General features: G+C 43.5%; 1 protein-coding gene across 1 annotated transcript in view; it reads left to right on the top strand.

The window, feature by feature from the left end:
* The window catches only part of MBOAT2 (membrane bound glycerophospholipid O-acyltransferase 2), a 169671-nt gene that overhangs the window by 102205 nt on the left and 53093 nt on the right, over window positions 1-14373 (top strand). Inside the window, exon 5 of the mRNA XM_006123617.5 lies at window positions 12134-12189. Within this exon, the coding sequence (XP_006123679.1) occupies window positions 12134-12189 (56 nt within the window). The remainder of the gene's footprint in view (window positions 1-12133; window positions 12190-14373) is intronic.

Raw genomic sequence — 14373 nt, forward strand, 5'->3', positions numbered from 1 at the left:
CCCTGCAATGGACCCCCTGGATGGCAGCTGGGCTGATGGCAACGACCCCACGAGATGCACCAGCATGCCCAGGGGCAGCTCTGGCTCCATGTGTCCGAGTGCTGTGGTATCCCGAGTGCGGGCACTCAGGTCACTCCCAAGACAGGACTGCTTTGCTGTCCCTCGTTGAGTTAGACAAGCAAGCGAGGAACCCTGAGAACTGTCTGTCCGGTGTGGGAGTAGGATCCCTTTAAGCACGGAGCTCAGTTAGCCTCAGGCAGCAGCCCCACACTCTAAGTCCTAACCTGATGCCCTGCTGGCACTGGTTCCGGCCAGCCTTAACTTCGGTTCAGGGTCCACTCAGTGTGGATGTGCTATTTTGAAATAGCAAAATGCTGTTTCAAAATAGATTTTGTGTGTAGATGCGTTAATTCGAATTGGCGCTATAGTGTAGACATACTCTATCAGATCAGTGATACCCTGTTGGTGTCTGTCTTGTACAGAATATTCTGCCATATAAATGGTTGTGGGTATTACATAATATGAGAAGGAGTGGGACTTATATTTTACAAGACAGAGCTGAGAGAATTCCTAATGGAACACTGATTTAAATGCTAATCATTTTAAGGGGAGGTAGAACTAGAAAGACAATGAAGAACAGGCTCTTGTGATATATCTATGGAGCTTTTGTAGTTCAAGGCAGAGAAGGGACCAGTAGATTATGTCTAAACTGTTGACTTAATTTCCAAAGAAACAGAGTCTCACAGTAACAGGTGTTTTTAATCCTTTTTAACTTTAAAGTCTTAGCTCCTGATATGATAATCTTAGTTTACCTTTTTTAAAACTGAAAGCTTCTAGCTCTCATGGCTTTGGAGAAAAGCTTAAAAACGTTAATTCTAAAGGCTTAGCAACTCAAAGGCAAATATAAAGAATTTATTATATTTCAGATCTTATTATTTTAAAACCATTGTTTTAACTTTGATAGATCTAACTTGTGTTCTGATGCTATGGGTTGGCAATACTGAGACTCACCTATGGACAAAAACATACTTAAGCTGTTGTATAGGCACAGACCCATAATTGTTTCTTGTTATCAATAATTTGATGTTGATACAACTAATAGTCTCAAATAGAGTTTGAAGTGTGATAGAACAGAAGAGGTCAAATTCATTCCAGAATCAACTCCACGGAAATCGGTTAATTTATATCAGAAATTAATTTTGGTCCAGTGTACTTGGGGTTGAAGCAAGAGGAAATTCCACTTCAAGTTGGACACAGATGTACTGTAGTCTGTCTTTTAAAAATACCGCATTAATTAAAGGGAATTTCCCAGTCCAATTATTTATGCCAGCTCTTATTCATCTGGTGCTTTCCTGTTGCTATGAAATTACTGTATTTTGTTGCTTGGGAGGTCAGGGACTTTAATCAACTGTTCGTTGTCCTGTAAATGGTGAGAGAGAAGGAGAGAGAATTTTCAACCCTGTTCTAGCTGTATGGACCTTGAAAAAAATTCAGACACAATAAACACTTGACCTACAAAAAAGCAAGAATTACTGTCAGGCTACACGGTGATGGATAGGGCCAATGAACTGCACACTAAGCTTCTTCGAACAGGGGCACAACTATGTAAAGAGTGGAATAGGCAGTTGCAGTAAAATACCTATATATTGCAATATTAATTTTCCACAGTCCCATAACCAGTCATACCTTCCAGGCTCTTAGTTAGTTGTTTGAAGATGGTGTAATTGTGTGGGCATTTAGCTACCATATGATGGGCATACTAGAAATGCCCAGTCGATATTCTTTAGTAGCAGAATGCCATATAAGAAAGTTCAGAACATGCAACACAGATTAAAAAATACAACAAACTGAACATAATACAGAAGCTGAGTAGGTCACTGCAATACTAAGATGGCAACTGTGTAGTAAGTCTTAAGTCACCATTACCTGAGCAGCAGTTAACTTCACAATCCTACTGCTTTTTGGAAGAACATTCCAGAAGTTGAGTATATAACAGCTAAAAGTCAGATCATTTGAGTATGTAAACAGAGGGGCTGTGTCTAGACTGACAAGTTTTTCCACAAAAGCAGCTGCTTTTGCGGAAAAACTTGCCAGCTGTCTACACTGGACACTTGAATTTCCACACAGACTTCCTACTGTCTGAAATCAGTGCTCTTGCGGAAATACTATGCTGCTCCCGTTCGGGCAAAAGTCAGTTTTTGCGCAAAAGGGCCAGTGTAGACAGATTTGTTTTCCACAAAAAAGCCCGGATCGCGAAAATGGCGATCGGGGCTTTTTTGCGCAAAAGCGCGTCTAGATCAGCACGGACGCTTTTCTGCAGAAAGTGCTTTTGCAGAAAAGCGTCCATGCCAATCTAGACGCTCTTTTCCGCAAATGCTTTTAACGGAAAACTTTTCCGTTAAAAGCATTTGCGGAAAATCATGCCAATCTAGATGCAGCCAGGAGGAAAATCATCAGTTGTGCTTTAACTTTGATTTTCCTGGGTTTGTAATGTTTGATTTGTGACACCTGCAACATCTCTATAACTTGCTTTTCTTCTTCTTCGAGAGATCCCTGTGGGTGCTCCACATTAGGTTGCTGTGCTTCTGCCAGGCCCATTCTCTGGAGTCTTCAGAGCAATGTCCCTGTGGCCACACGTACGGGTGCCTCAAGCTGCATGCTCCTATTGTGCAAGCATCGCACATGCATGAGCCCCCCACCTGAGTTCCTTCTCTATAGCTTCCAGTTACAGATGGAGCTCGGCAGTATTCCCAACCTCATTCTGCATTTTAGATAAGTAGATCAGATTTTTTCCCCAGTTTTTACCTGTAGTCAGTTAGTGAGTTATCCCCTTATTTGTAGTTATCTTTAAAAAATTTTCTTCCATGTTTTGCTCCCTGTAGATAGCTTCAGAGGGTAGCTGAGTTAGTCTGTACAGGATAACTTAAAAAACAACAAATGGTCTGGTAGCACTTTATAGACTTCCAAAACATGTAGATAGTATCATGAGCTTCCATGGATACAGCCCATTTCTTCAGATGATCGGAGTTTTGAGTTTAGGATGTGCTGTTTTTTAAGTTTATCCCCATAGATAGTTAGGTTTAGCAAGCCCCATGCCTGGTTCCCCGGGTTTCAAGTGCTGTTCCTCCTGCAAGGATCTGATACCAGTATCAGATGGACACGACCAATGTATTCACTGCCTGGGCAAGGCTCATGTCTCACAAAAATGCCTTCATTGCTCAAAATTGAAAGTGAGTACACAGCATGATAGAGATCTGTGCCTCAAGCTGATTTAATCTGGAAAATTGCTAAGATCAGCTTCAGGCTCAGGCCAACAACCTGAGAAGTCAGTTGCAAAAGGACAAAAAAACAGCAAAAAATGCACAACCTCATTGCCTCAGGCAGTTCCAGCACAACAATAATCGTCTCTGGCACATACAGTGCTGAGGCTGGCTCCGACACCATGTCTCAGCACCTATGATGCACAGGGCATGTCTGGTACCGCCAATAAGAGTGGCAAATACAAAGTCCCACTCCGAGGCTACAGGCTTGAAGTTGCCTGCCTCTAGTGCTGTGATGATGATCGGCACCAACACTACACTGACGGTACAGCAACTGCCTCTGGTGCTGAGCACTCTATCTGGCACTGCTGTCAGCACTGACATGGCACTATCACTTTCACTTAGTAACTCAGTGTTGAGATATCATGTGGCACCACAAGTTGCATTGGTGCAGTTGACCAAGGCACCATCTATGCTGGCGCAGCCATATGCACAACATAGAGACATCTTGGTCTCCTCAACTTTTAATTAATCCTTTTTCGGCACTGACATTTTCCCCAGTACCTTGGCACCGAGACCAGATGTATTGCCAGAAAGGTTTTCTAGTGACTCGGATGAACAGGTGGACACGATATTTTCTCCAAACAACTCCCCTCCCACAGATTATTCTATGTACTCAGTCAGGAGCCATCCTCCACCCATTAGACACTAAGACATGCTACCTTGGTACAGAAACCCATGGATAACACCTCCCATACCCTACCCACAGTGGCAGTATTGGAGTCCCTGGCAGCCTTGACATAAACATAATCATTCACATAAACAAATTTCTGTGCCTAATCACTTGCCTCCACCACAATCTCTGTCACCTCAATGGCAACGTGCAATACAGCGGGACTATTCCAACCCCTCACCAGATATATCACCTGACATTAATGAATCATCTTCTCCAGATGAAGTGGTGATGCTCCCTCCACCACTGCAGCAAATGATTTTTTGCATTTCCAAGATCTTTTAAAATGTGTCTCTGCTGAACTCAACATTCCCCATACAGGAAATGTCAGAGAATCAGCATGAGCTGACTGATATTTTTAGTAACCCCTACAACTTCCAAGATAGCCCTCCTGATTAACCCAGCCATTATAGAACCAGCCAAAACAGCTTGGCAAACATCAGCAGCTACCACCCCAACATGCAAGCGATCTGTCAAGAAATATTATGTTCCCCCAAAAGGATCAGAGTTTCTTTTTATGTACCCTGAACCTAATTCTTTGGTAGTGAAGATGGCACAACAAAAGAATAAGCAGCAGCACTATAGATCTGCCCCCTCTGATCATTACAGTCAGAGACTGGACCTCATTGGACAAAAAATGTATATGTCTTCTACATTGCAGTTCCGAGTCACAAATTACATTGCATTATTAAACAGATACGATCATTGGAATTATTTGAAACTAAACGATTTTATTTCACACATTTCTGAGGCAAAAAAGCAGCAATTTAAAGCTGTGATAGCAGAGGGCCGTATGATCTCAAGAATAGCCCTACAAGCCATGCTAGGTACAGCTGACACAGTGGCCTGTTGCACAGCCACTACTGTTGTAATGCAGAGAGCCTCGTGATTTACTTCTACTGCCTTCCCTAGAGAAATCCAGTCCACTGAAGAGGATCTTCCATTTGATGGACAGAAGCTCTTTGCAGCTAATACCAATTAAAGTGCTGCACTCCATGAAAGACTCTCGAGCAATCCTCAGGTCGCTGAGCATTTATAATCCTGCAACATCAAGAAGTCAGCAATACAGGTATCAGCCATGTCCCAGGCCTAGGTACCCTCAATATACTCAGCAATATAATATACAGGATCAACACCAGCAAAACCGTAGGAGAGGCAGGGGCCAGCGATGATGCCAGTCGTCTAGCAACTCACAGTAATCACAAAAATCCTCTAAGCAAATCTGAGGAATATGTTGAGGATAATGAAAACATTTCGCCAACTGCAATGCCAGTCATACCATGCACACGCTATTTCAATACTGTCTGCTACAGTTTCTTAACAATTGGAAAATAACATCTGATAAATGGGTTCTTCAAATAATCAAGATTGGGTACACTATTCCCTTTATGTCAACACCTCCTCCCATCCCCCTACACAGTCCCTCTTCAGGGACCACTCTCACAAGGAACTTCTCCAACAGGAGGCTGACCATCTCTTACAGCTGGGGGCAATTGTTAGTTCCCATTCACCATAGAGGGAATGGGTTTTACTCCCATTACTTCCTTACAGAGAAGAAGTTGGGAGGATAGTGACTCATTGTTGATCTAAGAGCATTGAACAAACTTGTAAAGGAACAAAAGTTTAAGATGGTAACTCCTGCTACCATCATACTGGCGTTGGAAAGAGGTGACTGGTTTTCTTCCCTCGACTTGTAAGATACCTATTTTCATATTTCCATACATCCTGGTCACAGGAGATTTCTTTGGTTTGTTTTAGGTGCACAACATTACCAGTACAAGGTTCTACCATTTGGTTTTTCTACAGCACCATTAGCCTTTTCAAAGGTACTTTCAGTCATCATAGCATACCTCTGGAAACAAACCATTATCATATTTCCTAACCCCGAAGACTGCCTCCTTAAAGTGCTCTCCGAAATTGAGTCTTGATGCTCTCTTTCGATCAGAAGACACTTCTTCCAACATGTTGGCCTACAAATAAACAAGATCAAGTCAAATCTCATACCCACTCAGTTTATAGGTGCTCACCTGGACTCCACATGTGCTCTCACTTTTCTTCCTACAGACCGTTTTTACAAAATTGTAGACTTGACTAAGCTGTTGCAATCCTATCTCAGAATAACGGCTCATGATTGTCTACAACTTCTGGGTCACATAGCAGCTTGCAACTTTGTAGTCAGAAATGCTCATTTGCACATGAGATGTCTGCATCCATCCAATAGCAAAGTCCTACACAATCCCACGTTCAGTAAAGAAATCTCTTCTCTGGTGGTTAAAACAAGAAAATCTGTGTTCCCACATTCCATTCCTTACCACAGAACCGTCTGTTTCAATGACAGCTGATGCATCCCTCACAGGCTGGGGCGCACACTTACAGCATCACACAGCTTGGGGGTTGTGGTCCAGCAAAAAAAAAAAAGTCTCCACATCAATGTGCTAAACTGCAGCCAGTGAGATACGCTTGTAAGCATTTCCTCCCTTTAATTAACAACAGCCATGTGAAACTATAAATAAACAATGTTGCTTGGGTGTTTTATATAAATCTTCAGGGCAGTGCCTGATTACCCACCCTTGGCACAGAAATACTTGTACTTCAGAATTGGTGCCTGAAATACAGCGTAGCTATCACGGCAGTACACCTTCTAGGCATCCTCAACACCATGGCTGATGTAGGGCACTATCCACCTAACACAAGTGGCAAATCAATCCAGATATCTGTGGTTCTTCCAACAATGGGGTCACCCCACCATATACTTCTTTGCCACACAAAACAACAAAAAATATTGTTCTGTTCCAGAGCCAGAATGGGAAATGGGCTCCCGCAGAGATCCCATCCTCATCAACTGGTTGCATCATCTCCCATAGGCCTTTCCCCCAATATTCCTAATAGTCAAAGTGCAGACTAACAAAGCACACTTAATTCTCATAGTGCCCTTTGACCGCATCAGCCATGGTTCTGCTTTCTGCTCAAAATGTCTCGAGTTCCACCAATTCTCTGCCTCGCAATCATGATCTCCTATATCAGCCAGTAAATCAGGCCAGTCATCCCAGTCTTCAGGTGATGAACCTGAACGTGTGGCTCCTCAGTGGTTTTCTGTATAAGAACCAGAGTGCTCTCAGCAGGTTTTAAGCATCCTACTCCACAGCAGAGCACAAAGCACCCATAAAACTTATCTTCAAAGTGGAAAAGATTCTCCATATGGTGTTCACAATGACACGCTAACCTTTCAACCTCTTCATTACCTTTAATCTTGGACTATTTGTTGCACTTTAAACAGCATGGTCTCACACTGAGCTCCATCAAGGTACACCATGCTGCTATAATGACCTTTCACCTCAAAATAGATGATACCTCAGTATTTGCACATCATCTTACTAAGGGTATGTGGAACGAGGCGTACAGCTAGTTCGGATTAGAAGCCTAATCCAAACTAGCTAGTCCGTGCCGCGTGTATCCGCGTGGCACGGGGTCCGAACTAGCCGGCATTTAAAAATGGCGCCGGCCGGCTTCATGCAAATGAAGCCCAGGAAATTCAAATCCAGGGCTTCATTTGCAACTGCGGATGACTACATTACCCCCGCTAGTTCGAACTAGCGGGGTAGTGTAGACATACCCTAAGAGATTTATGAAAGGCCTGCAAGCACTTCACCCCCAGCACAACAATGGGACCTTCACCTGGTTTTAAATACTCTCATCAGATCTCCATTTGAACCTATGGCAACATGCTCCGTTTTGCACCTTTTGATGAAAACAGCCTTTCTTGTAGCTATTACATCTACAAGATGGATAGGAGAGATCACACCACTGATGGCGGATCCCCTATACACTACATTTTTCAAGTACAATATTATCTTACAAACTCATCCCAAGTTTTTACCAAAAGTTCGCTCCTCTTTCCATCTTAATCAGACCATACATACACCTCCCTACCTTCTTCCCCAAACCTCACACTAATGCATTTGAAACGATCATGCACACACTGGATTTACACAGGACATTTTCCTTTTATTTACAATGTACCAAGCCATTTAGATCCTCTTCTAGGCTTTGTTTCCATTGCTAATCACTATCAGGGCCAAGCCATCTTAGGCCAGCGACTCTCTCATTGGATTTCAGACTGAATAAAACTTCGTTCCTTTTATCAGGTGCTAACCCTCCTGACAGCATAAGGACACATGCAACCAGAGCCATGTCTACCTCAGTGGCTTTTCTGAGAGAGATCCCTATAGCAGACATTTGCACAGCTGCTACCTGGTCATCAGAGCATACGTTCGCAAAGCACTATGCACTTTCCCAAGGACCTTTCTCTAGCCTCAAATTCTTTAAGTTAGTACTGTCCACTGCATTCATGCTAGAGCTGAAGTCCCTACCTCCTTAAACTGATACAGCTTTGTAGTCACCTAGGCTATGTCTAGACGACATGGCTCCGTCGACGGATCCATGTAGATGAGTTGATTAGACATAGGAAAATGAAGCGATGATTTAAATAATCGCCGCTTCATTTACATCAAAATGGCTGCTGTGCTGAGCCGATCAGCTGTTTGGCGGCACAGCGCGGCAGTCTGGACGCTCCGCGGTCGACAGGAGAAGCCCTTGTCGACTGCTCCGGTACACCTCATTTCACGAGGCAAAATGGAGCGGTCGACAAGGGCTTCCCTTGTTGACCGCGGAGCATCCAGACTACCGCCCTGTGCTGCCAAACAGCTGATCGGCACAGCGCGGTGGCCATTTTGATGTAAATGAAGCGGCGATTATTTAAATCGCCACTTCATTTTCCTGTGTCTAGTCAACTCATCTAGATATACCCCTAATGTGGAGCACCCATGGGGACATCTCTCAAAGAAGTGGAGGTTACTCACCTGTGCAGTAACTTATGTTCTTTCAGATGAGTGTCCTCGTGGGTGTTCCACTACCCTCCCTTCCTTCCCTTTATTTTGGAATGCTGGCCTCCTCGACAGGCTACATGCTTCCAGGGTAGAGAAGGAACTGAAGGGGAGAGGGGGTATATGGAGTATATGGCTTGAGGCGCGCACATGCGCAGGCCTAGAGATACTGTTCTGAAGACTCTAGAGAACGGACTCAGGAGGGGCCCACCGACTTAATGTGGAGCAGCCAAAGGGACACCCATCTCAAAGAACATCTGTTACTGCACAGGTGAGTAACCTCCTCTTTTAAACTTTAAATAGTTTGTGTATAGTGAAGTCCATGAGGTGTGAAGCGTGTGCTGCTACACAGCTATTTTTAGTGATGTTAACATAAGAAAAGACAGCGGGTCTGTTTGGTACAGGTTGAATATCTCTAGTTTGGCACTCTCCGGTCTGGCAGCATCCGTGGACTGGCGTGATTTTACTTAGCTGGACATCCACTTATCATGGATGTAGCCAAGTTTCCCACAGTCCCATAACCAGTCCTGGCTCTCAGTGTTCTGTGCTGTTGTTTAGCTTTCATTTATCCCTAAATGTCTTCTAAAAGCCCAGTAAGCAGCGGAAGTGTTGGTAATGCTGTTAGACAATATTGACCTCCCGTGGTCCAGCAAACTGTCTGGTTTGGCACCGGTCAGGTCCCAAGGGTGCTGGACTAGAGAGATTCAACCTTCATAGCTACAGTTACACCATGAACTGCAGTATAGACATACTATAATTATCAGTATGTACTTTCAACCTTAACTCTATAATAAAAAAGTTTTTGACTTGAAATAAATAAAAGGATAAATAAGCAAAGTAAAAAATATATATGTAAAAAAACTTTGTAAAAACACAATCTTTCTAAAAGCACACCAAAAGACTAAAAATAAAATTTTCAGCTAGCAATTTAGGTGAAAGACTGGATGGCTAACAGTTATCAACTACCTTGAATCGTACAACTATTTTTCTCCTAAATTGCTAGTTGAAAACTTTATTTTTAGTCTTTTGGTATGCTTTTAGAAAGATTGTCTTTTTAAAACGTTTATATATAATTTTTTTTGTCTTTTTGGTCTTAAATGTATTATGTTCCCACTACTAAAAACTGCAAGGTTCTTGCCCACCTGGCACTTGGGGGCAGCGGGAAAGAGCCGCCCATCCTGGCTTGGGGGCAGCTCTGCTTCCACCCTGGTGCTCTGCAGGCTCAGCCCCCTCTGTCTCCTCTCCCCGTGATCTGATGGCTCAGTCCCCTCCTTTCCCTTTTCCTCCCCTTTCCCTCTGCTCTGCGGGCTCACCTCCTACTGTCTCTACTCCTCTTTCTGTGTGCTAGCAGGGGCGGAGTGGAGCCTCACAGCATGGCACGGAGCCAGGCGGCAGAGCATGCCTGCAGGAGCGAGCCAGGTGCCAGAGCACGCCTGCAGGAGTTGGCTGGGGTGGCCTGCCACATCGGCCACAGTGGCAGCGCCTTCCCAGGAGTGGAGCTGAGCACCTCAGCTCTGGTGTGCTGCTGAGGGCAGAGTGGAGCCGCACGGCGCAGCACAGAGCCAGGCAGCAGAGCATGCCTGCAGGAGCTGGCAGGGGAGGTTGTGTTGGTGCATGTGCAGGAGCTGGACGTGTTGGTGTGTGTGCAGGAGCGGCAAGTTGGAAATCTCATGACAGACAGACAAGAATGGTGGCCGCATAATAGAAAAATTAGTAAGGATAAGGTCAAGAACAGCATTGTTTATGTAATGCAGGCATGTCCAAAGTCCGGCCCACGGGCCAATTGCGGCCCGTGTTCCGGTTTAATACGGCCCCACAGGTAATTTGGCAATATCTATCTTTTATGGCCCCCAACGAATCCATATGTATTGAGATGAATACATTGTAAAATCTCAGTTAATGTCAGTTGGTCTAAATCAGTTAAAAATATATTTGGACACAACATGTATACTTGGTGTTATGTTATTTTTTGAACATAAAAGTTGACAGACAACCTTTATTACCAATAATATGTAATGTACTTTACAATGTTCCTGACATATATTTCAGCTTCCTGGATTTTTTTTTCATCTGGCCTTCAGATATGAAAGGCAGAGTGATTTAACATCTGTTTAGATTTGTCATCCATGTGACGAAATGAAAAGTATGCCGTTTGCAATAAACTTTGCATAAAATAGTTAATTTGCATTTAATTTTAATGGTTCAAAGAATGTCAGGCAAAATGGTCGGCCCTCACGCATGTTCACTTCATCAAATCTGGCCCTCTTTGAAAAAAGTTTGGGCACCCCTGATGTAACGTCTTCAATATGTCTTCAGAAATCACATCCACATGACCTATAGTAACTTCTTCAATAATGTGATAATCTTTTAAAGTGTAAAACTAGCTGTTGTAAACTGAGGGAGAATAGGTATATTAATATACGTCTGCCTATTGGTAATACTTTTCTAAACATTAGACATTCGTACAAATGAAACTGGTATATTAAGTTAAAAGTTTCAGCTTGTTCTGTTTTCTTTTGCATGTGAGTGGAAAAGCTTTACATTTAGTTGTTAGAATGTATTAATAGTAAACTCTTTAAAAAGAAAAATTAGATGGGCCAAGATGTCAAAATATACAGCTTTGTGTCATATCTTGCTACTTTTTTTTATTACATCCAAATAAATTACTTCAGTTTTTCAAAATTCATTATATTGTTGTGAATATGTGGCCAAAATAATTCTTGAGATTTGCTATCCCGTGGTTTTGATTTTATCAGAGGCTAAATGAATTATAGGCATATTTTCATTTCTGGGTCTGCTGTTGTCCTGTGCATACAGCTGCTGTTGCTAATTTATAACAAAGAAATAGTCTTCTGTGCCCTTCACCCTTTACGTCTCCCTCTTATAGATTCTTGGGACAGAGGAGTATTTATTTAATTTTCTTCATTTAAATTTCTTGATATTTTCTCTTATTAATTTAAACATTTAAGACCCAGTTTAGTAAAATATATGCATTGTTTTACCAAACTGCTTAAAGCCTAGACATTTATAGATCTTAGTCTTTGGTAGACTGACCTGCTGTAAGGAATATTTTCTCCTCACTGTATAAATATAAAACCAAGAAAATTGTACAGATCTAAGCTTCAGTTGTTAGACATTTTGTCCTTTTCTGTTTGTGGTCTACCACTGGGAATTACTAGTTTAATGTTTTTCCAATTTTAAATGTGAAATTAAAGTATGGATATTATTTAAAATATCTGTATTTTTCCTTGTAACAGCCCAATGATGATAATTACACAGAAGATCACTAGTTTGGCTTATGAGATTCATGATGGTAAGACTTTTTGAACTGTATTCTTTGGTTTTAATTCTTCACAAGTGTATTTTTTATAATTTTCCTTCAGTTTATTTTTTTATAAAATTAAACCACAAGTTTGAGCTGTGAATTTTATTATCTCACTACACAATTTGGGGAGGCTGATGGGAGAGATTTGTTTTGGGAATTCAATATTCGTTCTTTAAAATTTGTCAAGAAACCAATGCAGAAAAAAAACCTACATAACTTGCACAGAATGCAAGCTCTGAAAATAAATCTTATTGTGCAGAAGTTACCACATGTCACCAAAAGATTGGCCTTCTGTAATACACCAGGTTGGTCTGGGCACCCCTGAGAGGGTCACATCAGGGAGAATTGCTCATAATGAGGGCTACTTACAGCCCAAGACTGTAAGGCGCACTATTTCCCTATAAGGCACCAAACCTGTCACATAAAGCACTTCAGCAGCCACTCTGGGTAGCAAGAAACCTCACAAGCAAAACTTCCTGGATATCCCAGCATTCCCTGTGCCATAGCCAGCACCAATACTTACATAGGTGAAACGTTATAAAACCTAATCTCACCAACTCCAAACAGGTTCTTCTGGTCCCAAAGGACCAGCAGCAGTCCCAGGCCAATTTATACCTTGGATCTTAACCCAAAAGAGCACGCTGTGCCAGTCCTTTAGAAACTAATATCTAAAGGTTTATTAATAAAAGAAAGAAAAGATTGAGAGTGAGATTGCTAAAGAGAATACTTTACATACATCAATCAACAAGTTCTTGATGCAGGTTCTTTGCAGAGATATAACAAACTGCTAGCTTAAAAGTCTCTGGAGTACATCCTATATTAGGGTGGGTCGTCAAATCTTTCCTGGCTCTCTGTCTGTAGTAAGGGTGCTTCTGGAATCAGGAGAATTGAAGACAAGATGGAGGCACTCTCATGATACTTTTTTAATCTTTCCTATGAGGAGGGAAAACTCATTAATCTTCTCAGTGCTGGTGCCGCCCAAAAATGGGCTGATCACATGACCCACAAACCAATTTATTTCCTTTTTAGGCAAGGAGCCATGTAGTCCCCAGGTGTGTTCTTCTCAGGAAAGGGGCCACTGTGTGCTCCACTGTTGTCAATTGGCAACACTTAAGAGCCATTGTCTATGCCAGTGATCCCCAACGTTTTGGGGCTGCCGGGCGCCTGGGGGCGGGGCCGCTCACGCGCTGTGCATATGGGGGCGGGGCCGCTCACAGGCCACGTGACTGGGGGTGGGGCCAAGCATGCGCTGCACGCCCGAGGTTGGCACCAGCATGTGCCGTGATCCCGGGCAGTGGCTGCCCAGGTTCTGCGCGGCGCCCCCAGGGGCGGGGCCAAGGCCAGCGCCAGGGCCGGAAAGGGCACGCGCGGCGCCTCTGGGGGAGGGGCCAAGGCCAGCGCTGGGGCCAGCAAGGGCACGCACGGTGCCCCCGAGGGCCAGGGCCAGGGCACACACGGCGCACCCGGGGGTGGGGGTCAGGGTCGGCACTGGCACACGCGGCGCACCTGGAGCCGGCCATGCCCCCGGGGCTGGCACCTGCCACACGCCCGGGGACGGGGCCAGCCCAGATTGCTCCGCGGGCGCACGTAAAGGGCCCGGTGGGCGCCATGGCGCCTACGGGCACCGGGTTGGGGACCACAGGTCTATGCAGTATCGCGCAACTGCCCCTCCCAGCAGAAAACATTTAACATATAAATACAAAGCCCCTATTCATAACTTTACACACACAGATTGTACAAGTACGAGTAGCCTAGACAGAACAGCAGAAGCATTCATTTGACACCTCACATGGCCCACTTTGCACTGAATTTGGGGCAAACACACTAGTGGGTGCAACAAAGATTTGCTTGCTCACATTAAAATCCAGTAATGTGACACCTGCTATGCTCCCAAACTCTTGAGCTGGGGCATGCATCCCTAATGAGTTACTTAAACAGAATCTCCAAATTCAGAGATCAGCATCTGATTCAAAAATTGGTAGAATAGATTCTAGTTGCTGTGACTTCACTTAACGTAAACACCACTTTTACTAAAAAGAGAGTAGAGACGAAAGGAATTTTACTTTTTTCCTTCCTTTTCTTAGTTTTGTTCTGTCCTATGCTTGAATACCTTGTATAAGATGCTGTAAACGTTATTGGATATAATATGAACAAAACTATGTCAATTGTATA

The sequence above is a fragment of the Pelodiscus sinensis genome, chromosome 3 (assembly GCF_052426305.1).
Source record: "Pelodiscus sinensis isolate ZL-2025 chromosome 3, ASM5242630v1, whole genome shotgun sequence".
NCBI lineage: Eukaryota > Metazoa > Chordata > Testudines > Trionychidae > Pelodiscus > Pelodiscus sinensis.